General features: G+C 40.8%; 1 protein-coding gene and 1 non-coding gene across 3 annotated transcripts; one reads left to right on the forward strand and one right to left on the reverse strand.

Annotated features, from left to right (window-relative positions):
- Positions 1 to 1,269: 1,269 nt before the first annotated feature.
- KPNA2 (karyopherin subunit alpha 2) lies at positions 1,270 to 10,842 on the reverse strand. Of its 2 annotated transcripts, none has more exons than XM_063120013.1 (11): positions 10,746 to 10,842; positions 9,558 to 9,662; positions 9,335 to 9,475; positions 8,770 to 8,858; positions 7,333 to 7,601; positions 6,289 to 6,383; positions 5,926 to 6,189; positions 3,721 to 3,954; positions 2,533 to 2,715; positions 2,253 to 2,402; positions 1,270 to 1,863 (listed from the first exon to the last, which is right to left on the reverse strand). In XM_063120013.1, the coding sequence occupies exons 2-11, from the start codon at positions 9,630 to 9,632 to the stop codon at positions 1,774 to 1,776; spliced, it is 1,590 nt and encodes a 529-aa protein (XP_062976083.1). In that variant the 5' UTR covers positions 9,633 to 9,662; positions 10,746 to 10,842; the 3' UTR covers positions 1,270 to 1,773. The 2 variants fall into 2 exon arrangements, with proteins under 2 accessions (XP_062976083.1, XP_062976085.1); XM_063120015.1 differs by having other exon boundaries at positions 9,558 to 9,674; positions 10,746 to 10,828.
- Positions 10,843 to 15,404: 4,562 nt separating this feature from the next.
- On the forward strand, positions 15,405 to 15,477 carry TRNAR-CCG (transfer RNA arginine (anticodon CCG)). Its single transcript has one exon. It is a non-coding gene; the product is annotated as a tRNA-Arg (tRNA).
- Positions 15,478 to 16,883: the final 1,406 nt, after the last annotated feature.

Raw genomic sequence — 16,883 nt, forward strand, 5'->3', positions numbered from 1 at the left:
TCCCAAACCTGGCACCTTTTGATGTGGACTACAGCTACCATTGGCTGGTAATGAGAGTTGAAAGCCTAGCTTGCATGATCGCTGTCACTAAAACAAGCTATGGTGGCTTTTTAAGCCAAGCACATGCAGGGCACTATGCGCCTGATTACCCACCCAGAGATAGCTTGTCATGTCACCCAAACCAAGGTGGCACGGCTTATTAGAGAGGGAAACAGCCCATTGATTAGTTGAGGTTTGTTTCCCCCTCCAACAGGCCACACTGTCCAGGTCTGGCAACACAAGCCATGCCCAAGTGGGTAATTAGGCAAATTGCGCCTAGCGCACACCAGAGCTTAAACAAGCCACCATAGTGATTGCACAAAACTTGTCCAAAGTCTAAAATATCTACAGGAGACGGGAAGGCAGGACTGGACTACCTAGCCTCACAGCATGTTATAAGCAACACATTCCCCTTCCTCCTGGGTTGGAGGACCCACCAGAGCCCTTTCAGAGGGCTGCAGGGTGAAGGAAATGGGGAGAAAATCTCATTGGCTGGTAAAACCATACCATGGACCCCTTTTGGATGAAAGGGTTCCTAAGGTTTGAATGGAGAAGTTACCAGAAGAAATAAAAAATAAATGTGTGACTGGGGAACATGACTGGGGAAAGCTGACTGGGGAACATGAACAATTAATTAGTAGAGTCTGATAAAACCATTGGACAAAGACTTCCAAGGTAAGCCTAAAGCATAAGACAAGGGTCGTTGCCAGCAGCTGAAGTGGTAGTCAGGGTTTCTAAGGGAAAGGTGATGTCTTTTCGCAGCAAGAAGAGCAATTTTCAAGATATAAAGTGACCTCAATGAACGTACAACCAGGATTGTATGATGTTGAAAAAGACATGGTTTTCAACATCATGCAAAGACTTGGAAACATACCAAATCAGCATGATATCAAAGAAGCAGGTAGTGTACTGGCACATCTCCTGCCTCCGAGTGTATGACCTGGGTTGATTACCAACTTTGGGAACTACTTATGTGTATTTGAAAAGTGTCTGAATAGACTGAATTCAACTGCATTTTATCTAAATAAAGGTTTTATGCTTAGCTGTATCTCATCCCTTAATCCCAGCAATTTGTAACACTATCACACAAGAAAGCTTCTGTTTGTAACTTCACTGCAAGCTATATAGCTGTGGCAATATCAAGAGTTACACTGTATTTTGGATATTCCAGTTTTTCTAATTAGCAAGAACAATTATTTTGCATCTTCAAGGAAGACATTTCAATTGACGTTATGTTCAGATACCAGTTTATTACATTTCAACAAGTACTCTTTAAAATCATTTTGAGGGATTTATCTTGAAAGCAGAGTTAGCTTTCGGTGGCAGGAACTCCTTTGGAGGCCATTTTGCCAGGATGTGACTACACAGCTTCAAGTTCTGCAAGCCAATGTGAATGTTCAGCAGGCAGTTATCAGGAGATCTATGTCCCCTATGCTGTTTCATTCTTTCCAATATAGAATTGACAGCCAAAATCTAGGTAAATCCATCACTGAAGGCTTGTTCAGAGATACAGAACTGAAGAATTTACAGGTATACAAAAAAAACCCAAAATGAAACACAGGAAAAGGAAGACAGCTAGTTCACAGGGCATGAACCCAGCCTGTGAACTGTTCAAGTAGTTTCAGTTGCAACAAAGTGCTACTTCATATTTCACAAAGAAAAAAAAGGCAGTATAAAAGAGAGAGCAGACAGACAAGACAGATCAGAACTTGGATGTTGTGACATATAAAAGATCTAGAAGTTGAAGCCATCACTACTGTCTTGAATCTGGAAAGTGTATGCATCAGCACTTGATTCTGGAACAACATTCACATCTTCTTCTTCCTGTAGAAGCAGTAAGGATACGAAAATGCTATAACCACAATACTAAAACAGCATAGCTATAGTAGCCTATAGGATGGCCGAGGCCAAACAGTTTGTGCCCATTAGGTATAATTTGATGAATGCATATCAATACATATCAAGTTGCAGAATGAGGTTTCACATCTACCACAACCATCTCTTATCTTCGCTGCCTGATAGCCTTTGGCAGGGCCATATTTAACAGTCAGCCAAATCCATATAATAGCATTAGTAATATCCTACTATCTGTGCATCCAGGCACACGCACAATTTGTATTAAGCCCATATAAGCTCAATGCCACGTATCTTGATGTGGCATCACTGCAGTCATTGAACACTCTGAACGGTTATTTTGCTGGCAGTTTACTCACCTCCGCTGAGAAATATTTCTCAATCAGATTTGCAGCTGCCTTGTACACCTGTTCATTTTCATGGGATTGTAGAGCTTCAATTTTATCTAAGCCGCCACACTCTTCAATGACAATGCAAAGCTTTTCAGTCTCACCTATTTTGTCAGCCGCCTAAAGAGATTAAAGATACTTTATGTTTGGTAGAACTAGCCTGTTAAGCATAGTAGAGAATTGCTCAGCCCTCTGAAAAACTGTTAGGCTGAGTGATCTTCAATACTGCTAAATGATTTCGTCAACTTACCATAAAGATGTTACTAATGGCATCCAGAATTACTAGGACGGTCTTGCTGTCTTTAACCATCAGCAGGTTCAACAATGGTTCCAACACACCAGTCTGAACAAGGTATATGATCTGGCTAATTGTGCCACCGCTTGTGAAGTTGGTCACAGCCCATACAGCTTCTTTTTGAGATTTGAAGTCTCCCTGTTTTTTAAAAAATACACAGTATTATGGAAACCACAATTGTGTAGCCTGGAAGAAGTCCAGGGGAAGCCTGGATGCCAAGGCCTAATGTGAGAAAGTTCAAATTTGGGGGAAATGGTTATTAACATCAATGAAACTCTATATAGTGATGTAACAGTGTTACAATTTCTGTTAAACCCTTCAAAGGGCTTTCTATGTGACCAAATATTAAATGAAGGTGCTGTGTGCAATATTAAGCTGGGGCATTTCTGATATACAATTTCTATTCCCAAAGAGAGGCTTCTTTAAAAAACCCATAAAGTAATGGATTCTAGTTTCATCTGTATGTGAGCTGGCAAGAACGATACAAGTTAGCTTGCATCTTCATTCCTAGCATTCGTTGGTTTACCAAAAAACCCACAAAAACAGCAACCTTCAAATATGTGTTTTCTCTTAAAATAAATTTAAGTACTCTTCGATCTGCTAAGGTATACATAATGTGCTGGATGCAGCAAGTGCCACCCACAGACAGAAGGAACCCATCTGCTTCTATGTGCACATGTGAAACTTCCTTCTGTTCCATAAAAGGCTTCTGATCTAGCAGAGCATTTCCACTGGCAGAATGAAGGAGACTATTTTCACTGATTCTTCCTCCTGCTGCTGTTCCCTATGCCCCTTGAAAACCTGCTCTGAAGAGCTGGGAGATCCTCTGGAAGAGTGGAGAATTAAAAACAAGAGCTGTAGGAAGAGGGGGAAATTGGCCAAAATTGCTTCTCCTTGCTGCTGGCAGGAGTGTTCTAAGCAGAACTCTGCTCAATGGCCATTAGGCTTTGCAAATAATTGGACATTTGTCTATTTACAGGATGTTAAAGAAAAATTCTAGGCAGAGCATGAATGAGTTTTAGAACTAAGCTTAAGTTTCTCTTCACACACATTTAACCATATACAACTTCTCTTTTTAAGCTTATAGCCAAGGTTCATCTAAGGCAGCAATGGCATAGAGGACAAAAAGTATAAGTTTTTTACCTTTTTCAAGATACCAACAAGATATGGGATAAGCCCATGGTCCACAACCTTCTGGATCTGGTCCTGCCGGCCAGCAGTAATGTTAGACATGGTCCATGCAGCTTCTTTTTGGATGTTGTTTTTGTGGTGAATAAGCAGGCCTGGAAAAACAGCAAGTGCTCCGGAGTCTATTACAATCTGAGTTTGTTCATCAGTCCCAGTTACAATGTTTCCTATGGCCCTTAATGAAGGAGTCTGGAAAAAAGTGAATTAAAGTGAATTAAAAGTGAATTAATGAGGGGATCAGTCAGTACAAGGCTACTGCAAAAAAAAAAAAAAGAAAGAAAAGAAGACCCATTTTACTCAATAAAATAATCTTAAACCAAATGAGCTCTTGCAGCATCTTCATAGTGTGTACATGTGAAGTTCTCCAGCAAGATTAAGTGCTTCATGCCTTACTTAATCTTCCCACTCCATTAAGAGGAGATATACACAAGAATGCCACTGCCAGATCAGTTCGTATTTCTCAACCTCCTGGGCATTATCAGACCAGGTTGATGAGAATTGGCAGTCAGACAAAGTTTCCTTCCCTGGTACAACCATTAAATTGTACCCTGGTGGTAGCAATATAACAGCAACACACTGTGCTGACAATGTGTCTGGATCGCATTCTAGTGAGTGTATTGGTATGAATTAGACCTCTAGCCAATAATTGTAACAAATGAAATTGACCTAGCTCCAAGCGTAGAAGTAGTAAAGCCTATGTTTTTACATGCAGAACATTCCAGGTTCAATCCCTTCATGGACAAGACAAATAGGCAGCCACGTTATACGAGATCAGACTATGTTCCTATGGAGAGCAGCCAGTCCTTGGGATAAGACCGGCACTAGCAGTCGGAACACAGGAGGAAGAAATCTTGCCATAATTGTATTTATATTGTATTTCATAATTGTGTTTTAACCTGTTGGGTGTTTTACTGTGGTTTTAATTTTTGTGAACCGCCCAGAGAGCTTCAGCTATTGGGCGGTATAAAAATGTAATAAATAAATAAATAAAATAAATAATTGCTGCTCTTCTAGAAGAGAGATGAGGGGAATAAGCTGTGAGACATCTAACTTGGTGAAACCCACCTTGTCTGAACTGCTGGAGTGTAGTAGGAGCATTAGTAATGTGGGTTGTCTTTACTGGAGGTTTTATTGACCTATTAATTTTGATTTTGTTCAGTACTTGTTTCATTGCACTATTGATCTTTATATTTAGTGAATAGCTTTTGTATTTGTTTTTTAACTGACTTCTGTAACAAATTGTTTTTCAGTGTCTTTCAATAAGCTAATGCTTATTGAGAGTGACCTGGAGTACTTTACTGAAAAGAAGTGACATATAAATATACCAAATATTCTTTTCAGTACTATTCAGTGTCCACTATTCCGTTATTTTCTGATATCTTGTCTATCTGCTTTCTCCTCAGATCTCTTTACCTTCCTCACCTCCCCCCAATACCTCTCTATCCCCTCCCTTGCTCTTTCCCAACATTCTATCCTCCACCCTATGCTCGACTCCCCAATGTCATGGAGTAGGCATTATACACGGTTGCTTTTCCCAGACCATTTCCCTTACAACAGAGAGAAAGAGTAAGACACAGACCTAGGTGTTTCTTTTGACAATAGTATGAAGAAGCGCCAGTTACCCTGCTGCTTCCCATGAAGATCATGGCAAGAAGGGCCCCATCCATTTGTTAAGTGAAAGAGCAGCTGCTCCAATACTTGCTTCATTTTTCCTTCCCTATTCCTTTTGTATCATATCTACAAGACTGTGTATCATATCTACTAGAACAGGACAGGAACTGTTCTCTTTTAATATCTGTACAGTGTTTAGAAAATTGTGATTTCTAAGTGCTAAAATAAATAAATAATTATGCTGTTTACTGCCGACATACATACAGGGGAAATAATTAGGCCCAACTTGTGTTAGCGAGAGAAGTCGTGTCTCCCATTATTGTAGCAGCACATAACAAAGCCTTCGTTTAAGCTACATTAATTTATTAAAACTCTTTCTAGCCAGGGAACATTGCAGCAAAATGTAATGTTAAAAGCTACACGTCTCAGGAAATCTGCTGATTTAATGAAAGTAGATATATTTAACAGCCAAGATCTAGCTGGAATAGCTCACATAAAGAATTATGTATAGTGCATAACCTACATTCATTTTGCTTGTAGCCATCTTACCATTATTGGAATTTCTCCACAGCCCAGAAGCTTCACTAGCTGAGACACCAACCCAGTTTTTACTACTACTTCAATCCTGTCATTTGAGCCATCAGTCAAGTAAGAAATGGCCCAGCAGGTGTCTGCCAAAACCTCATGATCATGGTGGTGCAGTAGGCGAACTAACGTAGGAAGGATCTGCTCAATGGCTTCTATGGGTGGTGCAGGGTTCTTGTTACGACAGAGATTTGACAGGGTCCAGGTTACATTGCGCAAGTAGCCAACCTGAAAGAAAATTAGGGAATGGGTTTAGTAATGCTACTACTGCTTTTAATATAGCTATTTGTAGTACTACAATTGCTGTAGCAATGCTCACACACTTACAGCTATAGAAGATAGATCAGGAACAGCAAGCAGAGCCAGAAGTGGGTCAAGTGCACCATACTTAATAACTAAGTCTCTGTAGGCTGAACCATCACCTGAAGACAGAGATTGAGATAGGATTGTTAGATGTAGACGAAGAAAACCAGAGTCACTTCTCTGTCAAGGTAGGAATGCCATCACAGGACGACTTGGGCTTTCCTTCAAGAATTATAAGCACAGTGCAATTGCCATAGAAAGGCACTTTGGGGTGGAGAAGAGAAGGCCTGCAGCCAATCCAGTATCAGATCAGCTTCCAATATAGCTCAGCTGAATGATACAACAAGAGTCCCTATCAGGACTCCTCAGCCAAGCCATATGGCAGTTACAGATTTTGGCCATCAAATGCCATCATTTAGAAATAATTTCTCAACATCAATAAAACTACACACTTGGATCAGGCCATGTAAAGTAGTGTAGAGAGTCCAACTCCACCACCTATTTCAGGGTGCTGTGGTTTAGAATTTGCAGAATTCCTACATTAAGCACCCTGTGTGGAAGAGTACCAAGGATGAGGACATGTTTGCAGCTCTAGTCTTAAGCTTTACAGCATATGTAGTATCTGTGGCTGACACACACCCCAGCCCCTCAAGTGACTCAAAAACTCACCCGCTTTCCCTGCCACCCTAACTCTTGCTATTAAAAGCTATGAATTTCATCAAAGATTCCCACAAAATTTTGTAATTAAGCAAAATTTCCTTTAAATCTTAAACACTGTATTCAGATATCAAAGCTGAGGCTGTTGGTATAGGAACACCTTCCCAAACTTGGTACTTTTCAGATATGCTGGACTACCTCCAACCATGTGTGCCCAGCTAGCATGGCTATTGGTATAGAATTACATTCTTCAAAGTAGTAGTATTAGCAGGAGTGCAGTTATTTACTGAAATTAATTCCATAGAAGAATAGTGTATCCTGTTTCAAATGAATTGCTCTATTTCTTTACTTTGCATGAACATTTCTTGCAAGAAATAAGTATCCATGTGCATTTCAGTTGTATTGACATACCTGCAATATTTCCTAAAGCCCACACAGCTTGCTCACTGATATGAGTATGAGGAGAAGCCAGCAAACAAATAAAAGCAGGGATTGCTCCACCCTCTACTACAGCTTTTGTCTGTTCTGATGTGCCAGATGCAATGTTGGTCAGTGCCCAAGCAGATTCAAATTGAATAGGGCTGCAATCTGTATTTCCCAAGAAGGACACAAACTTTGATATCAAGCCTGCTCTGATTATCTGGTCTATAGGGGGCTGCTTTTCTCGGGATAGCAGTTTCCTATGAACAAAGAGAGTACAAATTGCATTAGTCTAGCATCATCATCCTACTGCCCCATAGCTGACAATTCATAAATTTCATACAGTTCATAAAAATACAACATAATAAAATTAGTCTAAAATTTAACATAGAAAAATTAAAACAATGTGAACAGCTAAGAAACAATTTAAATAAACAATGATTTTCATAATATACCAATTCTAAAGAGCACTTAGATGCCACCATTAAATGCCTGGGAGTAGAGGGTGGTCTTTTCCTGGCACCAAAAAAATGTGTGTCAGTACAAGGCAGGCCTCAGTGGGGAGCTCATTTCAGAGTCAGGAGGTCACGCCTTGTTGCCACCTTCCATGCCTCTCTTGGAGGTGGCACTTGGAGGGGAGGGGCAGATCTAAAGACAGAGTCCTTAGATAATTACAATAGTACACTATCCAATATAAATAGTTATTAGCCCCAGTTCTATACTATGCATTAACTGCAAGCACCACCATGGTGGCCATTATCAGCCTAATGTGCTGCAGCAAACATGCCAACTCCTGCACATGGGACTTTGAATTTCTTATTCCAATAATATTGATGAGGTGAATGCATCAATTTTTGGCTTTGGTACTAGTTTCCAGCAATGCATAATTGTCCCAAATCTGAACCCTTAGCTTCTGATTATTCACAGCTAGTGTTTTTGGAGAGACATTCTCTGTCTCTCATTATTACCTTGTATCAGCATAGTGACAGACGCTTGTCTGATGCAATCTAAGCATGGTTTTGTCCTAACGTTTTAGCTATATGAGTTATTTTTTCAGTTTTACTGTTATCCATGCTAAGCTTTTGGGATAAGCAGACAATGAGTTGAAGTTTATTTGGTCATCCTCCAATGTATGTTCAGTTTGTGCTATATAGCTTTAATTATCCTCTATATCCACTAATACATTCAATCATTTAATGTTTAGGTCAAAACAACATCGTGGAAAGTTTATTTAGCTAAACATCTGGCTATGTTTAAAAGAGGAAATGGGTTTGTCTTCAGCACTGAGAATTGGGTAAAATTCTTAGCAATCTATTCACACTAGTCTGAATGAAGCCTCAAATTATATTCAGTGTCTTGTTCTTGCCCTCAGGCACTAGCTTGCTCATATGCAAGGTACAAGGAACAGTATTGCCTCTGTATGGTTACCTGGCTGCCTGTGTAGCTTGCAGCTGAACTTCCAAATTATTGCTGTTGATGCCTTTAACAATGTCTTCAACAGACCAGTGGACAGTGGCCTACAAGAGAATCAAAATCTTTATATACCTATATTAAGCTTCTTTAATAATTATTAATATCCTTGATTAACATCACAATTACATCTTCACAACATTGTTTCAAATATAGGATTTGTACCCATTAGTCCTAAATAGAGAAGACCCATGGTTTCCAATACAAACAACACTTAAATTTATTTTGTCCTTAAAATTCTAACAAATGTAGGCCAAGAGTTTGTTACTCCATATTCCAAATCCATGCTAGCTAAGCAAGTCCCTAAGTAAAGAGGGACTGTAGCTCAGTGGTAGGGTACATGGTTTACATGCAAAATAACCTCCTGAGATAGGGGTGGGAAAGACTCCTGCCCAAAATGCTGGAGCTAGATGGACCAATTGCCTGAAAGGCAGCATCCTGCATTATGCTTTTTAACTAGGCATCCAAGATAACTAGAAATGGAGACAAAAAGCCTCTGAACTCATTTGAACCAGGTGCTTACCTGATTGCTCCGGTTGTTTTCCTGCAGAGGGGAAGTGGCATCATCAGGGAAAGTGCCAACATTTCTTCTTTTAAGCATCTGATCATCTTTTTTGGCTTTCCTCAGTTCCACATTGACTTCCATCCGTCGCCGCCTCATTTCCTGGTGAAAACAAAGCATTTAAAATCCAAACAAAAGCTACAACTACAGACATAAAATTACTTTCAACTGGCAAGTTACTCACACTGGAATCCTTTCCCTTATTCTTGAATCTGTTCAGACGGGCGGCTGCTCCAGCGGCATTTTCATTGGTAGACATTTTTATCTTGATGTAGAAAAGTTTTCAAATCTACAAAGAAATCTACAAAGAAATTTTATTGTTAGAAGTTAAGGTTTTGAGCTGCAACAATAGCAAGACCTTACAATTCAAGAACCACAATTGATTAATGAAGTTAATCAATTTAACTTGGTTGCCAACTATCTCCAAGGGGAGGAAAAATAAAATGCAATTTGGGAGCCAAGTAGCAATCCAACCCCAAAACATGTTCATTCAGAAATTCAGTCCCCCTGATTGCAATGGTTCTAAATTCCAAGTAAGTGTCCCTAGGATTACAGCCTTGGGAACTTGCAATCCACTTGCAAACACTTAAGACCGATTCATTTGATAAGGCTGACGAGAATAAGGTTTATTTTGTTTCACACAGCTTAGTGAACCCCTGCCCCTCCCCCCCAACAATGTTAACTTCTGGTTCACCAATGCATTCCATTAGGATAAGTTTACGTGTACAAGCAATCACAAACGCCACAGACGTTGTTTCATGTTTTACTTCTCTAAATAAAGAGAGGAGGAGATGCAGTGATTAGTACTATCACTGGGACTTTAATAGAATGAACCGCTTTATTACGGTTAGGAACCTAACACTCCATAACGGTTTAAAAAGTAACAGCGTTTTCTCAGCCCCGTGACGTTGTACTGTTCTCTCTCTTGCGTTAGGACCGCAACCCTCTCCGCAATTATTGCTCCTCCGAGGTAGTGCCACGGTGGTGTGGCGAGTTGCACATAAACCCGACTTCACTCCGCTTCTTACGCCTCTTTTCCACCGGCAGCCCCCTTTAAAACACACGCATGGGGAAAGTTTCCTGGGCGTAACAGGCCCCCCCCCCAATATCTAGGCAATGGAGAATTATATTGCCAAAACGCCTTGTTCCACTCACTGAAATAATCGGCTTTAGGTTTATTAAATAAATAAAGGAAGGAAGCGAGACGAGAAGGGAGAGAAAGAGTAGAAATGAATGTATTACGTGAACCTTGCTGGAAGCCCTTTAAGTCCTCTTCCTCATTTGTCCTTACCATACCTCTCCACAGAGCACTCAACACATTCACATTCCCCCACTTTTAGCCCCAACAGGCCTTCAACACGTTCCCACTCACAAGAGCAACTGCCGCCTCTTCCCGTCTCTCCAGCTCCAGACAGCAAACTGACCAAACCACTCAACGCAGCCAGCGCCCAAACACGTTGTGTCTGCTGCTTCTGTTAAGGCTCCTACTCTCCCTCCGCCCCCGCGAGGTGCGATTTAAACTTCCAACGCCGTCGCTCTCTCATTGGTGAGTTCGAGTCAAACCAAAGCCCTTATTGGTCAATTTGAAAAAATAATAAGCTCCAACCTCGCGCTCCTAACGGAGGGAGGGACGTCCGATGATCCAGAGTTCTCGCGATTATTACACCTAACGCCGATGCGCGCGGCCCGCGGGGCCTCAGGACTACATATCCCAGCATACAATGCAACTGTTTAGGCGGCAAACGCTATACGTCCCAGCGTTCAATGTTTTAATCTGAATCTAGACTGGGCGTGTTGTGGTAGGATTGATAGTTGTGGGCAGGTTCCTTCTAAAATATTCCGTGAGATAAAACGAGTCTGAACAATTAGTGGCACTGAAAGCTGCTAATGCAATCTGCTAGCCATGCTGCTGTCGGTGGCCTGACAGGTGTTTAACCCCTCCTGTATGTTTGCACTCCCAGACAGGCAGCCATTTCTGAAGCCATTGATCGCGAACTTAGCAGAAGCAAAAGAATGCAAAAAATGAAAAATAAGAGCATCTACTATTATTAAGTGGGAAGAGAGACGATGGGATAGAAAATTAACATAAGTAATGAAAAGACTGCTGCCTTTTCTCTGTAATGCTAATTGACAGCACTGTTTAAAGGTGCAGTTTCTTTTATGGAGTTCGACTGCTTTTGCTCTGAAATAAAAAGCGATTTCCATATTGATGCTTAGCCCTGGGTCACACGAATCTGGATAGATCTCTGACTGGATGCTGGGGACAGAACGGCATAAAGAGTTAGGAGGATTTCACCTCCAGATTCGGGGAAACATCAAAATTAAAGTAATTCTAACAGGTTTAGGGCTTAATCCTTTTCATGTTTTGACAGGAAAAAAGTCCTACAACTGCCATGCTGGTAGGAATTTTTTTTCTGTCGAAACATGTATAGGATTGTGCCATTCAATACTCTTTAAAAGTACTAGTGACTGAGTGAAACTTATACAACACTTACTGTGTTGTACCCCACCTTGATCCAGAGGGAGAGGCGGGTAACAAATAAATTTATTATTATTTCTAAATAAAACACGCTGGGCTGAAAATTCTTAGAGAAAGTATTGAATCAGTTCTGTGCATTAACATCAGATCCTGTTCACCTCAATTTAAATTATTTGACTACAACTTGTTCTCTAAATATGATTGGGTTAATAAATGATGCTGTGTTTGCTGACCATACAATTATGTTGCAGAAACATTACTGGGTTATTTTCACATATAATAAAAGTGCCTTTATAATTTCCATTGCCTACTATGAAGGGCATATAAAATGTATATTAGCTAAACTGCACACTCAATTTAAACACACATGCACATGAAAAGGAAGTATGCAAGCAAATATGTCAATACAAATATTTATGGATTGTCAAAATACACCTCACAATCTACTTCTTCTAAACTAGGTTCACAGCTATCAAGATTTTGAACTGGTGTGGATAGCAGCTTGAGTATTTACATTTGGGATTCAAATTTTCTTTAGCAGTTAAATGAAAACTAAAAATGTACATTGTAAAATAAAACTTGGATTAGCGTATAATTTAATAAATACATGACTGTTTAAACTGGGGGTTTATAAGAATCAGGGAGCAAACCTATGCATGTTTCCTAAAGCTTTTAAAACTTGATTTTGTTCTGACTTTATACTGTTAGTTTTACCCTACCCAGTGCCTGTTTACCCTACCCTGTGCCTGTTTGCATTCTCTTCCCCTCTTTATTGTTTTATTATGATTTTATTAGAATGTAAGCCTATGCGGCAGGGTCTTGCTATTTACTGTTTTACTCTGTACAGCACCATGTACATTGATGGTGCTATATAAATAAATAATAAATAATAATTTAGACATTTAAAAATGTCATACAACTCCCAGTATCCCCAGCCAGCAGACTCTGAATGCTGGGAGTTGTAAGTTTTTTTCCTGTCAAAATACATAGAACCCTCAAACAGGCAGCAGGAGAGATTTTGAAAGTCTGAAATTATATTATAGGTATTGTCAGGAAATCCATTTTCTTTTTGAGATTTAGCTGTTGATAACCATCTCCATTTCATGAGGAGGGGCTGGCACACACTCATTAAAAGCACCTGGGTGCATTATCATAAAGTTTTCTAGTCTCCATGCCTTCATTATTATTATTATTATTTATTTATATAGCACCATCAATGTACATTGATGTACATTCAAGGTCCAGGCTGAATTTCTGTCAAAATTAGATGGACTGATTTCAGCTAGGTTGCAGTGAGAGCTTTCCATTCCACCTCCCCTCCGAGGTAGTTATCCAGCCTGACTGTGATTGTGGAAGCTCTCCTCACACATCTCAAGGGCCAGGAGTTTCTCTATTGTTCCAAAAGGTTTCTCCATTGTTTAAAGGGTTTCTCTTGATTGCGCTGGGTTTTCTCTGATATTTGTGTCTTCTCTACCTCTTTCCCCCTTCCTTATTGTTAATAAACTTCATATCTATTCCAAAGTTTGTGTGTAGTTTATTTCAATTAAGCCTCAGTGCTGAATTCAGAGCCTTCTGCTTTGGTCTTACTACTGTTTAGAATTTTTGGGCTTGGGACATGACACAGAGGGTGTCAGGTTGATTGAACCCTTATTTCTGTGCCCTAAGTGTGTCCTGAAAGTTCTGAGAATCCCCTGGCTGGATTTTGATGTTAACTGGTACTGGCAGTCTACCAGGTATTTTACCTGCTGCCCACTCTGCCAGGAGTAGGGCATTTGGGAGCTATCCCTCTTAACCCCCTTATTCATTGTTGATAGTAAGCTGCAGGGGACCCAACCAGTTTCATGAAAGACCTTGCAGTGATCTATGTCATTATTACATTTAATAATAAGAGGGCTTATTAAAAAGCATGTTCTACCTTCAGAATACAAACTTGGTTAATGGACTTTTATTAGATAGCAAAATTCTGTCATTCAAACTTTACTTCTGTACTACGATCATCTCTGGCATAACCAAAGGTAAGATTACATGTACCAAATAAAAAAGATAGGGTTACCAATACCCAGTGGGATACCTTGAAAGTATTTATCAAAAACTATGCTAATATTGTATGGAGTACATCAATTGTGAATACTGTTAACGCAGGACACAAAGGTGGGAGAGTAATTTAAAAATCCAAATTAAAACTAAGTAATGCAGCATTTAGGACATTTTTTAGAAGTAATGCCCAGTTGTATGCAAATTTGTTCAGAGGCTCCTGAATTTAATGGGGCTTACTATCAAATAGGCATACATAGGACATCAGCCTCAAATTGCACTTTGTGCCTTCATTTGAGTATACAACAGATGGCCTAGAATGAACATTTGGATTTTTACAAAAAATCTATCCTACCCTAAGGGTATTTGCAAGACATGTTTCAGATTATGAATTATTACCTGCTGCAATCCTACACAATTTGTGTGGAACTAAAGCTGCAGTCTTATGTATACAATGGAGGGAAGGCCCACTGAACTCAGAGGAATTTACCTTTGAGTAAACATGCCTTTGATTAGGTCGTCTCACTGACACTCTCTTAAATGTGCAATCCTATGCATGTTTAGAAAGGAAGTCCTACAACTCCCAGCATTCCTCAGCCAGCCCTGCTTATTCGGAGGAATGCTGGGAGTTGTAGGACTGTTTCTGTTTAAACATGCATAGAATTGCACCCTGTCTGCAATATCGTACCCATTTACCAAGGAATAAGCCCTGGTGATTAAAATTGGACTTACTTCAGAGTAGACATGTACTGGGTTTCTCTGTTTGAGAACAATTTGAATGAAGGCGCATAATTCGGTCGACCTTATATTAAATACGTTTGGCTTGGAAATTGCCCGAATGAAATATCACCGGGGAACTGTGTCTCAGCCATTCAGAGCGTTTTGGAGAATTGTGGGGTGGGGGGGGGGGGAGCCCACCAAACGAGATTTACGTCTAAGTAAAGTAAACGTGGTTAATTAGGCTTGCCAATCTCTCCTTTTAAAAGTCCGTCACGTTCGAATAACAGCCCTGGAAAATGTAAAACTCGGTACACGTAAATACAGCCCGAAATCGTGAGGGAAAGGGCGGGAAACGGGGTCGACCGATCTCGCGCTTACGAGCCTTACGGTGGCAAGGGGGCGCGAGTGAGCAGGAGGCCGTCCCGGTTGCCAAGCAGGTCACGAGACTGGATTTGACGCAGCGCCGCCGAAACCCACCGTCGGCATCCCACATGTAAGCGCGCCGCTTCGCTCGTCAGGCAGAGGACAGCCTGACATGCGCAGTACAGGCTGCGGATCTAGGGGTGGCGTTAGAACGTAGCTGGTATTTGAATCCGCTCAAGACAAAGCTTAGTAGACTGGGAGAATCGAGGGGGCGGTTGCTGTAAGAGCGCGAGGCGAACAGTAAGCAGGGGGCGTGGTTTATTTCGTCGGGTCTGAAGACGGAATCAGGCGAAAAGGGATGGACGTAGGATGGGCGGAGTCATGAAATGTCGGGCGGGGCCCTTAGAATGCGGCGTTCACCACTTTTTGCCGGGTGACCCAGTGGCCTAATGGATAAGGCATCAGCCTCCGGAGCTGGGGATTGTGGGTTCGAGTCCCATCTGGGTCGTGCCTTGTTCTTGTTTTGCAGCAGAACCAAAATTTACAAAGCCCTTTCCCCAGCTTGATGATAGACTTCTGAGTCCTTATTACCGTGCATCCGACCACAGTCGATGCGGTTTTGAATTAATTATGCAAATCTTGTTTAGCACGGCCAGAGATGTTAATAGGGCAAGAGCTCCAAATTGTAGTTAAAGGTTGTTCATACATTTGCTCGAAAAGGCTAAATAAATGATCAAGGCGGTTCTTCGGCTAAACGGCGACTATGAATCGGGCGCGTCCGGAGATCGGCGTGCACAGGACAAATTTTGCTCCGGGGAGAATATATTACTTGTGGGTGAAATAGCAGGGACCCTATTAGATTAGCGAAGGAATAGACGAGGAAAATCTCATTACGGACCTTTCGGGTTGCAAAATTAACACCTTCCGTAGGCGGTGGCTCAGGACAATATTATGAGAAGGGAATCCGGAGGGATCATGCAACAAAGTACTGCCTAATTTGCACCCTCCTCACGTATTTTCTTTGCCCGCCTACCATCACCAGAGCTAGACTGATAGTTCAGTCCTATACGTGTCCTCCATTCAGAAGTAAATCCCATCATTTTCAGTGGGGCTTACTCCCAGATAAATGTGCATAGGATTACAGTCTCACTTTCTCTAATATGCAAAGCTGCTTTGGTTCCATCACGAACCAAAACAGAACTTTAAAACCAAACTTAAAATTATTTCCTCTCTTTCTCTATATGTATATATGAGTGCATCACACACTACAATCCCATACAAGTCTGAGTTCAATAGCACTTACTCCCAAGTAAGTGAGCAGCACTCCTATGCACACTTACCTGCCTGGGAGTATGCACCACCGAATACAGTGAGACTTATGAGAAAATGTGTAGGATAGCACTACATAATTTAAAGCATCCCAGCACAGCTCCTGATTTATTTAGAGGGGTGGGGGGCAAACTTCAGGCTTGTAAGGGTTAGTGACCTTTCTGGGATTGCTTAAAACATCTGTCCCAAAGTCTACAGTTCGGGCGAATGCCTGTGGTATTGCTACTTCTGCCTTTCCTTCTTTATGTATCCCTACAGTTTTATTCTTGTTCTATGTCTACTTATCTCAGTACAATGAGTGTGTTCTTTATTTTCTCTTGTTTTGTCAAACTGGCTTTAGATTTCTATTTTCTTCTATCTTCCTTTTTATTCAGTTATTGGCAGCTGAGAATATATCCTACAATCCATATCTATCTCTTGCATTTCTTCCCATCCAAATTTTATTTCTAGCCTTGTCTGGCTTCATTTTTCTTGCGTAGATTGTTAAGCTGTCACTGAGCTGTTTCATAAATCCTTTCTTCTTTTGCTTAGTTGGATAAGTCCTTCTTATACAGTCATTGCTGCAGCCTTTTTCTTATTTTTACA

Source organism: Elgaria multicarinata, chromosome 3 (genome assembly GCF_023053635.1).
Source record: "Elgaria multicarinata webbii isolate HBS135686 ecotype San Diego chromosome 3, rElgMul1.1.pri, whole genome shotgun sequence".
Lineage (NCBI taxonomy): Eukaryota > Metazoa > Chordata > Lepidosauria > Squamata > Anguidae > Elgaria > Elgaria multicarinata.

Coding starts and splice junctions, on each gene's coding strand:
- KPNA2 (XM_063120013.1), bottom strand. CDS start 9,632: ATGTCTACCAATGAAAATGCCGCTGGAGCAGCCGCCCGTCTGAACAGA. Junction 6,190..6,288: donor CTGATCTATCTTCTATAGCT/GTAAGTGTGTGA, acceptor ATTTTCTTTCAG/GTTGGCTACTTGCGCAATGT. Junction 2,403..2,532: donor CCATTAGTAACATCTTTATG/GTAAGTTGACGA, acceptor TAATCTCTTTAG/GCGGCTGACAAAATAGGTGA.